The sequence below is a fragment of the Babylonia areolata genome, chromosome 9 (genome assembly GCF_041734735.1).
Source record: "Babylonia areolata isolate BAREFJ2019XMU chromosome 9, ASM4173473v1, whole genome shotgun sequence".
NCBI lineage: Eukaryota > Metazoa > Mollusca > Gastropoda > Neogastropoda > Buccinidae > Babylonia > Babylonia areolata.
Genome location: NC_134884.1, coordinates 39,454,597 through 39,468,598, shown reverse-complemented (window position 1 = coordinate 39,468,598; position 14,002 = coordinate 39,454,597). Strand labels below are relative to the sequence as shown.

Below are 14,002 nucleotides of genomic sequence, written 5' to 3'. Positions count from 1 at the left end.
GAGAATCTGCAGGAAAAGGCACTGACTCTAAAAAAAAATATATGTATATAAATTTTTTTTTAATTTAAAAAAAAAGGACCTTTATTTGGCAGTATGTAGGCTGGACCACTCTGGCTAGTGAAGCGCTCCCCAGGGATAAACCTCAACCAGCGCAGCTCCAGCCCGTTATTTACTGCTACTTTGATCCATGATCCCTACACTAAGAATTAAAGATATTACCTAATCCTCTCTTTTTTTGGTGGTGGTTCACAGGGAATAAAAGGGGGGTGGGGGGAAGAAAGTTGTTATCATTTAACAGCCACTGCACTGCGACACCTTCGATACAAAAGTGCCAGTGGTATTGGCCTCCACAGCTGTCAGGGGCAGGGCGTGTACAAAAAACAACAAACAAAAAAACCATGGGATACATGGGAGGGATAGGAGAGCTTTTCTTCAACAAAGTATTGATAAACTAGTCCATTGGACCAAAGAGATGTGCGACACAAATAGATCTCTCCCATTCTGGCTCTAATATGTGTGTGTGTGTGTGTGTGTGTGTGTTCTTGATTTGCTTTTTTTTCCATTGGGAGCCTGGGAAAAGGTTTTAAATCATTTTTTGTACATTTATTGTTTAAAAAAAAACAAGGATGTGATTTTCATCTTTTGTTTGTTTCTACTAATAGTCCAGGATCTTCCTTTCTAAACTTAAAAAAGAAAAAAAAATCATAATTAAAATAGAGGGTTTGACTCTGACGCACTGTTTTGTGAACTGTAATATTACCAGTGATGAGATCGGAATTTAAAGCCTTTGGAAATGATTATTATTTTGCTTGAGCCATGCAGTCAATGTTTTGGGGTAGTTAATTAATTGAAAGGGAAAGAGTTGGTGTGGCTCGCCAACAGACATGCAAGTGCATTCAGCAGGAGACGGCTCATTGCAAACCCACTCCTAAACTTTCCAATGGTACTTACCTTGTCATGGTCTTGCACTGGAGAGTGAGTACCCTAAAAGAGAGTACATGGAGAATAAGATCAGAGTATGGGCTCATAAGTACCCTGAAAAATTGTGTGGTGGAAAAAAAAAATTAACTAATGGGAGCTGATTTTCCGCCACTTCTGGGTCTGCCAACAGCATCAATAACTGAAGATTCACTGCAGGCAGTTCCAAGTAGCACTCAGTTTCAGTTTCAGTAGCTCAAGGAGGCGTCACTGCGTTCGGACAGATCCATATACGCTACACCACATCTGCCAAGCAGATGCCTGACCAGCAGCGTAACCCAACGCGCTTAGTCAGGCCTTGAGAAAAAAAAAAAGGTGAATAAATACTAGATGAGCTTACATAAATAAATACATAAATAATAATTATAATATAAAAAAAAGGTAGTTATAATAATGATAATATAAAAAAAATAAAAATAAATAAATAAGACAACAATGATGATAAACAAGCAAAGTAGCACTCAGCAGATGCTAAGCTGTGATTTCTGGTTGCCAAAGGACTGGATAGACATTTGTAGGCTATATATGTAAAGCCTTCTGTTTTAGATTTTCAGTTATGGTTTCTGTAATATAAAGCCTTCTGTTCAAGATTTTCAGTTTTAGTTTCAAGGGAGTCATCAAAACGTATGAACTGATCCATTAACACACTACATTTGCTTAAAATACAATAAGACAAGGATAGTGTGGGGGTAGATGGGGGCAGGAGGGGGGTGGGGGGTGGGGGGTCATAGTGAGAGATGCCTGGACCAGTGCCTCAATCCAGTGCCTGTGCTGGCAAGGCCTTGCATGAGTCATGCATGTCTGACTGTGACCATTAGAAAGAACATACTGAGGAAGTGACTGCTGAATTTGATCAGTCATACATGTAGCAGAGAGTGTCTTACCCAAGTTACATCCCCACTCTCTTGGCTAAGAGGGTTCACTTTAGAAATTGTGTACGTAAATGAATCAGATTTGTTTTTAACAGACAGTATCAGAATCAGTAGCTCAAGGAGGCGTCACTGCATTTGGACAGATCCATATTCGCTACACCACATCTACCAAGCAGATGCCTGACCAGCAGCATAACCCAACGCGCTCAGTCCAGCTTCCACAAGGGAGGATTGTTATTTGGCTGCAGTCACCTTTTTCTTCATGGTGGGAGGCAGACCAAGGGAATAGGGGTGGGTGAGGATGGGGGCAGGGGATGGCGGGGAGGGTACAGGTGAGGGGAAAGCATGGAGGGGAGGGGGGGCAGGAGGGGAAAGCATGGAGGGGAGTGGGGCAGGAGGGGAAAGCATGGAGGGGAGGGGGGCAGGGGATGGCGGTGAGGGTACAGGTGAGGGGAAAGCATGGAGGGGAGGGGGCCAGGGGATGGCGGGGAGGGTGTGGGTGAGGGGAAAGCATGGAGGGGAGGGGGGCAGGGGATGGCGGGGAGGGTACAGGTGAGGGGAAAGCATGGAGGGGAGGGGGCCAGGGGATGGCGGGGAGGGTACAGGTGAGGGGAAAGCATGGAGGGGAGGGGGACAGGGGAGGGTACAGGTGAGGGGAAAGCATGGAGGGGAGGGGGTGCAGGTGAGGGGAAAGCATGGAGGGGAGGGGGGCAGGGGATGGCGGGGAGGGTATAGGTGAGGGGAAAGCATGGAGGGGAGGGGGACAGGGGAGGGTACAGGTGAGGGGAAAGCATGGAGGGGAGGGGGACAGGGGAGGGTACAGGTGAGGGGAAAGCATGGAGAGGAGGGGGCCAGGGGATGGCAGGGAGGGTACAGGTGAGGGGAAAGCATGGAGGGGAGGGGGGCAGGGGATGGCGGGGAGGGTATAGGTGAGGGGAAAGCATGGAGGGGAGGGGGACAGAGGAGGGTACAGGTGAGGGGAAAGCATGGAGGGGAGGGGGACAGGGGAGGGTACAGGTGAGGGGAAAGCATGGAGGGGAGGGGGGCAGGGGAGGGTACAGGTGAGAGGAAAGCATGGAGGGGAGGGGGGCAGGGAGGGTACAGGTGAGGGGAAAGCATGGAGGGGAGGGGGACAGGGGAGGGTACAGGTGAGGGGAAAGCATGGAGGGGAGGGGGGCAGGGGAGGGTACAGGTGAGGGGAAAGCATGGAGGGGAGGGGGGCAGGGAGGGTACAGGTGAGGGGAAAGCATAGAGGGGAGGGGGACAGGGGAGGGGGTGCAGGTGAGGGGAAAGCATGGAGGGGAGGGGGGCAGGGGATGGCGGGGAGGGTACAGGTGAGGGGAAAGCATGGAGGGGAGGGGGGCAGGGGAGGGTACAGGTGAGGGGAAAGCATGGAGGGGAGGGGGGCAGGGAGGGTACAGGTGAGGGGAAAGCATGGAGGGGAGGGGGCCAGGGAGGGTACAGGTGAGGGGAAAGCATGGAGGGGAGGGGGCCAGGGGATGGCGGGGAGGGTACAGGTGAGGGGAAAGCATGGAGGGGAGGGGGACAGGGGAGGGCACAGGTGAGGGGAAAGCATGGAGGGGAGGGGGGCAGGGGAGGGTACAGGTGAGGGGAAAGCATGGAGGGGGCAAGGGAGGGTACAGGTAAGGGGAAAGCATGGAGGGGAGGGGGGCGGCAAATAAAAACTCATCAAGCTGGCTAGCCCTGTCTGAGTACAGTTTCAGTGTCCTAAAGAAGCGTCACAACGTTCAGATAAATAATCCATATTATATGCTACACCACATCTGTTAGGCAGATGCTTGACCAGCAGCACAGCCCAAAATGCTAGTCAGGCCTTGAGTGTATGCACATATATATTTGTGTACCTATCAGAGTGGATTTCTGCTACAGAATTGTGCCTGAGAGGACAACATTCCCCTTCCCGTAGGTTCTTTTTCAGTGAGCCAAGTGTGTGCAGCACACAAGACCGAAGTTTATCATCTCCTCCAAATCACTAGACACTCAGTTTCTTCTTCTTCTTCTTGGTTTGTGGGCTGCAACTCCTACATTCACTCATATGTACACGAGTGAGTTTTTACGTGTATGACCATTTTTACCCCGCCATACTCTGTTTTCCGGGGGTGCATGCTGGGTATATGTTCTTGTTTCCATAACTAACCGAACACAGACATGAATTACAGGATCTTGAATGTGCATATTTGACCTTCTGCGTGCATATACACATGAAGGGAGTTCAGGCACAAGCAGGTCTGCACATATGTCGACCTCGGAGGTTGGAAAAATCTCCACCCTTTACCAACCAGGCGCCGTTACCAAAATTCGAACCTGCAATCCTCAAATTAAAAGTTCAATGCTTTAACCACAAGGCTATTGTGCTCAGTTTGATTTTCCAGTCAAAGTTGGAAAGAAAGGGAGAGTCTGGGATTTGAGACCAGGGTGCCTGACTATGTCATGCCAACTGTATAGAAAAAAAAATCAACTATTATAAAAGGAGCAGCACCCTCCATAGACTGGGCAACATCCTGTCATGCATCAAAAACAAACAAACAAAAGAATGAATAAATTAAAAAAAAAAAAAAAGACCAAGTGCAATCACATACATGCTGGAAGCATTCATTTTCAGGACTGTGCTTTGCAGATCAAGTGTATTAATCTATGTGTGGTATGAAAGTTTCACAGCATAGTGAAAGAGGTTAATGAAAGTCACCTGTTCATAACAAATTATTAATTCTCACCTCTTTTTTATGTTCACAGAAACGTAAGTCGGTGTCACGGATGTCATATAAATATTTTAACAGCAAACATGGAATGTGCACTGTCAGCAAAAAGCCTTGCAATCCTTCCTGTTGAGTCATTACACAACTTGATCACACACTGATCACACATTTACAAAACCAACACTCACCGTATGAAAAATGATTTCAAAAGAACAATTTTATTGATGTTAAATACTCTCCTCAAAGTATGTGTAAATTGCATTCACCATATAATCATCCAGTGTGTGTGTGTGTGTGTGTGTGTGCACGTGCATGCTTGCGTACATGTTAGTGTGTGTGTGTGTGTGTGTGTGCGCGCGTGCGTGCGCACATGCGTGCAAGCATGCACGCATGAGTCTGTGTGATTGTACGGAACAATATATATATATATATATGAATAAAAGAGAAGGGGCAGTTTGCAGTTTATCGTTCTTTAGTCTCAGCTTAATACAAATAAAAAGAAAAAAAGAAAACAACAACAGAATAATATTTGTTATGATATTGCAGATAAATAGACAAAGATATGCGCTCTTGATATGTTCAACACAATTTCACAGATGATTCAGTTATCCAAACATTCTTGATGAACAGCAGACTATGTACTTCAAATGTCAAGAGAAATAACTTGAGATCAGGAGAATCAGAAGAAAAGCAATTTTTATGCAGTTACATCAAGCAAAGTAGAAAAAATAATTATCAACATTAATTAGGTTTAATTAACCGTTTCACAGCTACTCATTTTGCTTAAGCATATATGCTGAGAAAATTTCCAGAAAATGTTTGAAAATCATACTCATAATCTTAGTTCAATCATATCTTCTGAACTACTGAAGATTATGGGTATAAAAGTATATAAATATCACTTTGCTGCATTCTTGACAGAGACACACACATTCGAAAATGGATACAAATATTCATACTACTTTATTCTTTACCACCAGGCCTTTAAATATACATATGCACTGTCAACACTATCAGAAATAATCATCTTTATATTAGGCAACTTTCACAACAATTCAGAATTGATCATTAGATAGTTATACATCCCATCAGTTTATTCACAACACAGAGAGAGAGAGAGAGAGAGAGAGATACAGATACGGATGTTTTATTCATATAAAGGCCATTGCCCCTCATGAAGGGGTACAATACATAAACAAGCACAGCCACTGAAGAAAATCATGAAGTTGCAACAGATCTGAAATGCAATGCCTTGTACAAGTATACTGACAAATTCCTTATGACGCTTTCTTTTTCAGATGCTAGAAGTAGACTTAAACAAAATTGACTGGGATATCTATAAAAAGCAGGTGGGATATATCGTACTCTCAAACTGGTTAAAGCAGGACAACATAAAACAAAATGCAACTCATCTTCATTTCCACTTTTGCACAACGGACACATTAAATCAACTGCAGAATGTTTCCTGTAACGATAATAATGCTGAGAAATTTCTGAAATACCAAAACGAAATCTTGTTAAGTTGTTATAATAAATTTTTTAAGTGTCTGTCTAAGTTCATACACAGGTAAATCTTAACGTCATGACCAGTACAAAATGTCCTATATACGCAAAACCTATCACTATTATTCACATGAAAATTCTACTCTTGCCATCTGCACGCAATCAGTCTATCTTTAACAGTTTAAGGCCACACAAAAATAATCTGACATCTTGCACACAATGATTTTCCCATACAAAACCGAAACCAAACTGATACAACTTACAACGAACTTTTGAAACCCAATTTCTTTTACCTTTTGCATCCAAGTCAGTTAACATTGCATAAGCTTTCTGTGGCAACCTGCAATCATTCATTCTTGTTAATTTAATCTAGTAACGAATACAAATAAGTACAGAGTTAGTATAAATTGGGTATCTATTAGTTTCTCCGTAAACAAGGTCATTTGGTGTTTTTAAATCAACCCCTAACATTTTCTTCAATGAAAACAAATGAACTTTCTCAAAGTGACGTGCAGCATCATCAAGTCCCCAAAGTTCAGCCCCATACTGTGCAATAGGCTGGACCTGAGAATCAAACAATTTCAGAAATATAGACAAACTATTATTACTCAAAGTACGTAGTTTTCGCATTACGCAGCATTCTTTGCTTTTCCTGTCAGGTCAACACATGCTGAGGTAAAACTAAGTTTCGTGGAAAACAAAATACCTAAATATTTATATGCATTTGCCACGAGAGAGAGAGAGAGAGAGAGAGAGAGAGAGAGAGAGAAAATGGGTCCCAGTGCACCACACCCCTTTAACTCACTCAGTACGGCCAGTCCTCTCTTCTCCTCTACACAGACCCCTCAGATGTCCAGTGGGTGTCTGAATGACCCAACCTTTAGCTTCCATCGTCAGAATTGTGGTATTCTTTGTCAACATTCACCTCTTCAGTATAAGAGCCTTCCGCTTGCAATATTTTGATGATGGTAATTGGGGTGAAACGCTGTTAACGTCTCTTTCGCCGTTCGTATGGAGAGAGTTAAGTCACTGTGAAATATAGTGATATACCCATCAACACTTCACTGTTTCAGTTCCAGTTTCTCAAGGAGGCATCACCATGTTTGAACAGTTTCAGTTTCAGTTTCAGTAGCTCAAGGAGGTGCCACTGCATTTGGACAAATCCATATAAGCTACACCACATCTGCCAAGCAGATGCCTGACCAGCAGCATAACCCAACTCGCTTAGTCAGGCCTTGAGAAAAAAAAAGAAAAAAAAGGTAAATAAATAATAGATAAATACATAAAAAAAAAAGAACTACTACTACTACTAATGATATGCATAAGGTGCAAAAAATTGATGAAGTCAACTATAAGCGTACAAAAATAAATAAATAAATAATTAAATAAATAATAATAATAAAAAAATAAAAAAAATAAAAATAAAATAAACAATAATAATAATGTTTGAACAGATCCATATATGCTACACCACATGTGCTTACTCAGGCCTTGAGTGCATGCAGTTATGCATTTGTGTTCCTATCAGAGCAGATTTCATCAACAGAATTTTGCCAGGGGACAACACTTGTGTGCTGCACACGGGACCTTGCTATATCATCTCATCCGAATGACCAGACGATTTTCCAGAGGTACCAGGAGAATCAAACCCAGACCCTCAATAACACTGTACTGGCAGATTCTGAAGCATCTGAGCCATTCTGCCACCATCCTCCACCAGCCCCAAACCCAGAAAGAGCAAAGGAGTGAATTCTGTTTGCCTGGCAGAGGACTTTTCTGCTATGCTGAGTGACAGAGAAAGTGTGCTGTATTTTGGATGAACAGTGTACATCAAAACAGCACCAGCACCCGTGTACCTGCATATCATATGACGTGCGCTGTGTTTCATCTTCACAGTGAAGGGGTTTACTAATCACCTGTGTGTACAGTTAAATGCGCTTTAACCTTTGCTGGCTATCGTGGGTCGTACACGGGTACAAAAACACAAATATCTCAGCCAATTCTTAATATTTTTCTACGAAATTTCAGAAATGCTTCCTACACCTAAAAGGCCAACTTTTGCCAAAAAATGAAAAAAAAATCATTAATTAGTTAATGAGTAATTAAAGGTGGCGTTTTAACTACACACGGACGCTTGTGTGGGTCGTGTATGACCCATGCTTTTTAAAGAGGAAAAAACGTGGTCACCCCTCGAAAGCTCGTGTGGGTCATGCACGACCCATACCTTTTTAATAGTGATTTCAGAACGTTTCATTTGCAATTAGTGATGGAAATTAAAGGAGTTTTACTTTCAATAGCCTCACTACCCCACTACTCTCCCACTGTGTGAGTCTGTGTGTGCGTGTGCGAGCGCATGTGTGTGTAATCAGTTGTTAAGATATGTTTTCCTTTTCTACATTTTGTTATAAGCTTTGGAGGAATATACAGGTTTTTGTCTCTTTACAAAGTATGGGTCGTGCACGACCCACACAAGCTTTTGAGGAATATACAGGTTTTTGTCTCTTTAAAGGTATGGGTCATGGACGACCCACAGGAGCTTCCGTGTGTAGTCAAAAGCGACAGCCAGCGAAGGTTAAAATGCACAGGAGATGGAATGCTGACGACAATATTTTACACAATAAAGTTCAGATGAGATTATGAATTCATTACAAATGAATAATCTGCCTTAGTAAAAGCAATATACTATGACTGAAAAAATAACAACAAAATATAAACACATAAACATGCATGTGTATGAATATGGAAATAGATTAAATTCTTCCTGGCATTTTAACAATCTGTTTTCCAATGCTACCACAAAACACAATTCTGTGCTTGATTTTTATAACCCACTTATATCTGATTTCAGGCTTGTTTGTGTTCCATCTATGCTTTCAACATATTGCTGTGTAAAACACTGATCAAATGTATGCCACTATATTATGATCACAGTCACTTCTGAACAATTTTAACATCTGGACATGTGTTCTAACAAACTGCATTGCTCACAAAATCTAATGGGCTATGCTGGTCAGATTGTATGCAGAATGTTACTTCAACAGCTGGCTTTCTGGGTGCACAAGCTTATAATGCTTTGTGACATGATGCTTGCGAGTTAAAATTTTCCCACAAATGTCACACTTAAACTCTCCATTGTGGTACCGTTGGTGAAGCTGAAACTGGGACTTCATTTTAAAGGTCTTCTGACAAATCTGGCATTCAAAAGGCCTGGCGTCTGTGTGAGTTGTCAAATGGTTCTGCATGTTGTACTTGTAGGTGAAGCTTTTCTGACACAAGGGGCAAGAAAACCTCTTCTCTGCATGCTGGTGTCTGTGTGCCTGGAGGTGGCACTGCGTGTAAAAGCGCTTTCCACAGCTTGGGCACACATGGTTTCTGGCCAAGTTTCGGTTCTTTTCTGTTAAACCACCACAGTTTTTCACAGCCTTGGTTTTTTCAGTCCCAGAGCATACAGTAGCGCTGTTTCGTTTCGCCAAGTGTGTGCGAAATTTCTGTATGTCCTTGGTGGTCCACTGGCACTGAGGGCAGGAGAAACTGAGCATACAGTCTGAGGAATGCAGAGGGCAGGCAGAATCAACCAGCTCCTGCCCGCAGTTCACACACTGGCAGTTCTGGAGGTGTTCCAGACTGGTCTGGTCTATCACGTACCCCAGCTTGGTCAGTTTTTGAACCTGGCTGTTGAAATAGCTGCCACACTGATGAACACACATCATATGCATGCCCAAAGTGGAGAAAGTCTTGAACGACAGAGGACACCGCCTGCACTTGAAGTCTCTGGACTCTGTGTGGAACTTGGTGTGCTGCCGTAATGACGACATCCGCACGAATGCCGCCCCGCATATTTCACAGATGAAGGCTTTGTCTCCTTTGTGAGCCAGCATGTGAGTCTGCAGTCCTACCCGTGTCACAAAGTGAGCTCCACAAATGTAGCACACGTCTTTGCGGTGACTGCTCCGTTTATGCAGTTTGAGGTGGTGCTCATTGTTGAATGTTGCATTACACACATCACACTGCACTGGGTTCACCTCAGAATGGCAGGCAAGCATATGCTGATGTAAGTTCTTTTCAGCGCGTGCTCCTTTGTATACTTTGGGACACTTGTCACACTGGGCATGAACAATTTTCTCTGAGTCCTTCTTGATTCCTGCAGTTTCCTCACTTGAGTGTGCTTTGATTGTATGCCTCTTGCAAGATCTGGCAGTGGTGAATGTCTTGTCACACTTGTCACAAGTGAACACAGTGTCAGTCACACCAACTTTCACTTTTGTATCCAAACTGGAAACTGTGTGCTTTCTGGTTATACCTGAGGTAGATTTCTCAGAGGTCTTCATTTTCTTAACAGAAGTGGTTTGCAGCTTTTGAGTAATGTTGGATTCTGATTTAAATGTTCGCTCTGAATGTTGGAGGATCTTTAAGGTGATTTTTTGTGCTTCCTCTGATTGTCTTCCTTGCTTTCTTTTCCTAGTTTCCTTCACTTTTGAGGTATATGTCTGTTTTCCTTTCCTGAGCTTGCTGTTTTCAACAACTGTAGAGGGCTGATCATCTTTAACAATGGAAAAGTACTCTGGTTGATCATACGTGTTTGTAGATTGTACATCATCAGGTGTACCATTCCCGTCTGTCAGAGGCACATGAAATGATGAATGGGCAGGAGAGTCTTTTTCACTGTGGAACTGATTTTCACCCTCTGTGGACTGTTTATCAAGTTTATGCTGGAATGATGTTGCTGTCATAACAGATGGACTGCAGTCCAGACCTTCACCTTCTTCTTGTTCTTCAGCTTTCACTTCTGTTGTCTCTTCTTTAACATCAGCACACGGTTCAGAAGACTGATAGGGAGGATCACCCCCTGGATGCAATGATCCTGCTGCGTCAATGAATTTACCAAAGTTGCTGTTACAGCTTGATGCATTTTCCTTTCCAACATGCTTGCCAATATTTTTCAAAATCAAACAAAAGACAAACCCATGGATGAAACCAAAAGAATGCTGAGAAACTGACGCTGAACCAAAATTTAGTAAGTGGTCTTTTTCAGTGTCTCTATTTTTATGTGAAATGTGTTGCTTCATGGTCAGATCCTGTGTGTGAACCATTTAATGCTTGATAAAGTGGGAAATTTGAGAAAACAATCACTGATTTATCTATTAACAAAGTAGCTCTACAAAAGAGACCTGGTAATTTTATTCATTCCTGTCCTTTGCAGTCAATAGCCTGGCTGGTGTGCTGACATGGCACAGTAAGAACTTTGGTCTATAAATCTCTGTGCACTTGCTAAGTCATCAGTTGCTGCAGTCTCAATGCAGAGGGACTGTGCCCCTGGACTCTCCTCTGTGCAGTGTGTGTGGACGGTTGTGTACATCCAGGACAGGTCTTCATTCCCACCTGAGTAACCACTCCAACAAAAGATGAAGACTGCTTTGTCTACTCATTTATCATGCTGACGAGAGACTCCTGAAATGCAGATGACATGCAGGAGCCAATCAGGATGGATGGAAGACTCTGCTCTTCAGTGTAGCTGTCAAAGACAAGGATTGCTCTCCTCTGCTTCCACAAATTTTGATCTGAAACATACCATGGATAAGAATGACAAAAATCCTACCACTGAGATCCATTCCAGTCCGAGATTACATAATGATAACAATAATTATAGTAATAAATAATGGAAGTGTACATATCACTGTCCAGAAATTTGCTCTTGGTGCTTTACAAAACACATAATATCTAACTCACTCCCAACTGGGCGATTTGTAAATGCGCATTCTGTCTACTGGGAACTGTATAGATTCTTCTTATAGCATAGTTAAAAAAAATAACCACAAAACAGTCTCATGAAATTTGGACACACAAGTGTTGAGGTACTAAATAAGGACAGCACAATGTTTTCAACTTTTCAAAAACTTCCTACAGAGTGTGATTTTAAGAGAGAGAGAGACAGACAGAGAGAGAGAGGGAGAGAGAGACTTTTTTCAACTTAAAAACAACTACACAGCTCTTCAGGACACAGCAAACATGAAGAGAGAGAGAGAGGGAGAGAGAGAGAGAGAGAGAGAGAGAGAGAGAGAGAGAGAGAGAGAGAGAGAGAGAGAGTTTTTCCAACTGAAAAACAATACATAGCTCTTCAGGACACAGCAAACATGAACTATTTCACAGGTATTTACTGTGTATGTATGTTTATTCAAGTTGAAGCATTTTGTGCTTCTTTTCAACAATTCTTTTTTTCTTATAAGTTGTAACTTTCTTTCTTCTTACTTTTTAAATTTATTTTATTTATTTATTTTTTCATTTTTTATTTTTTGGTGAGTCTCTTCTAAAACAAGATCAAGTATCATCAACTGATAAAACTGCAAAAGCTCAAAATATAGATACTTCATTTTAATGCAACCGTCTCAGATTCAGAACAAAGCCCACTTAACTCTTTGCCAGTATGTGCTTTTCAGCTATACAAGCTCCAACTCAGCAAAAAACCATCCTCCCACACCCCCATCCCCGCCGCCACTTCCCCAACACCTTAAGGCTTCCTGCAATCCAGCATCCCACATATTTTGTATGTTGGCTTTAATGTTAGCTCATGAATGTGAGCGTGTTAACACTAAACTGATGCATGCATATGTTTCACTTTGTGTGTGTGTGTGCGTGCGTGTGTGCTAATAATGGTGTGTAAGGTACTAGGATCAGGATCAGGATTTGGGGCGTTGTTTTATACAACTTAGCCATTTTTGGCTTTTTATGACCCTTCAAATTTACTCCTTTACATTGTTGGTCAGGTCGTAGACTAGCTCAGTCATTTTATCCATCAAAGTCATATTTTGCTTTTGTCAATAACTCATGTTTATGTATGAGGTTCTTAAAAGTATTTATACTAGGTGCACGTTTGATATTGTTTGTTAATTTGTTCCAATAATTTGTTACTCTGTTACTAAATGTAAACTTTCTGAGATTTGTTCTGGAATAATGTTTAAATATTTTGTCTGTACTGTTTCTTGTAGTGTCTACCTTTGGAGTTAAAAAAAGTCATGCTTTGTTTACATCGTCAAACACATTAAATATTTTGTATGTCTGTATCAAGTCTCCTCTTACTCTTCTTGCTTTAAGTGATAGTAGTTGTAAGTACTTTAATCTTTCTTGATATGAATAATCTTTTATGCTATAGATCAGCTTTGTTGCTCTTTTTGAACCCTTTCTATGGCTTGTGACTGCGTTATTTGCGTTGGTTACCATACAGTGTTTCCATATTCTAGGATAGGTCTAACGTTTTATATAACCGTAAGAAAGTAACCTTATCTATAAATGTAAATGCTCTTTTTATTATTCCAATCACTGTTCGCTTTGTAAATACTATTTGTAATATGTTTGTCAAATGATAAACTTTTGTCAAATGTGACACCTAAGTCTATTTCCTCATCACACTTGATACTATGCTGTTTTAAGAATGTCTTTTGTTTACATAGTCTTTGTTTGTGAAACTACCTTTCCTTGATACACAACATGCAAAGCATTATAGAGTTAAAGGAACATTAGTTGAACAGCTCATGATTTATAATAGAATAAAAATCCTGTTAACACAAGACAACAGGCTGATTTTTTTTTTTTTTTTTTTTAATAACTCGACTATCATACTATAGTAGAATGTACATGCATGTATTCTCAGAAAATGTAAAGACTTGGTAAGTCTGAAAAACTTTTTGATCTGAAATCGAAATATGCTTCGTTTCATCACCTGTAAATTGGTGCACAACAGTCTGCTTCAACACATTTTCATCCGCAGTTCTAGTTATTTCCCCTACAAGTGAAATTTCCTTCGAAGACTATACAAACAGCGGCCGTGTATATTGTACAGTGTGCTGGCAGTCGTAGAGGTTTTAGATTTTACGTTTTCCCATCGTTAGATGGATAAAAATAAAATAAATAAATAAAATAGGGAAGGGGCGAAGAGGA

At 41.6% G+C, this 14,002-nt stretch overlaps 1 protein-coding gene across 1 annotated transcript; it reads right to left on the bottom strand.

Annotated features, from left to right (window-relative positions):
• Positions 1 to 7,518: 7,518 nt before the first annotated feature.
• LOC143285865 (uncharacterized) lies at positions 7,519 to 13,843 on the bottom strand. Its single transcript, XM_076593303.1, has 2 exons — positions 13,785 to 13,843; positions 7,519 to 11,628 (listed from the first exon to the last, which is right to left on the bottom strand). The coding sequence occupies exon 2, from the start codon at positions 11,158 to 11,160 to the stop codon at positions 9,100 to 9,102; it is 2,061 nt and encodes a 686-aa protein (XP_076449418.1). The 5' UTR covers positions 11,161 to 11,628; positions 13,785 to 13,843; the 3' UTR covers positions 7,519 to 9,099.
• Between the last annotated feature and the right edge of the window lie 159 nt (positions 13,844 to 14,002).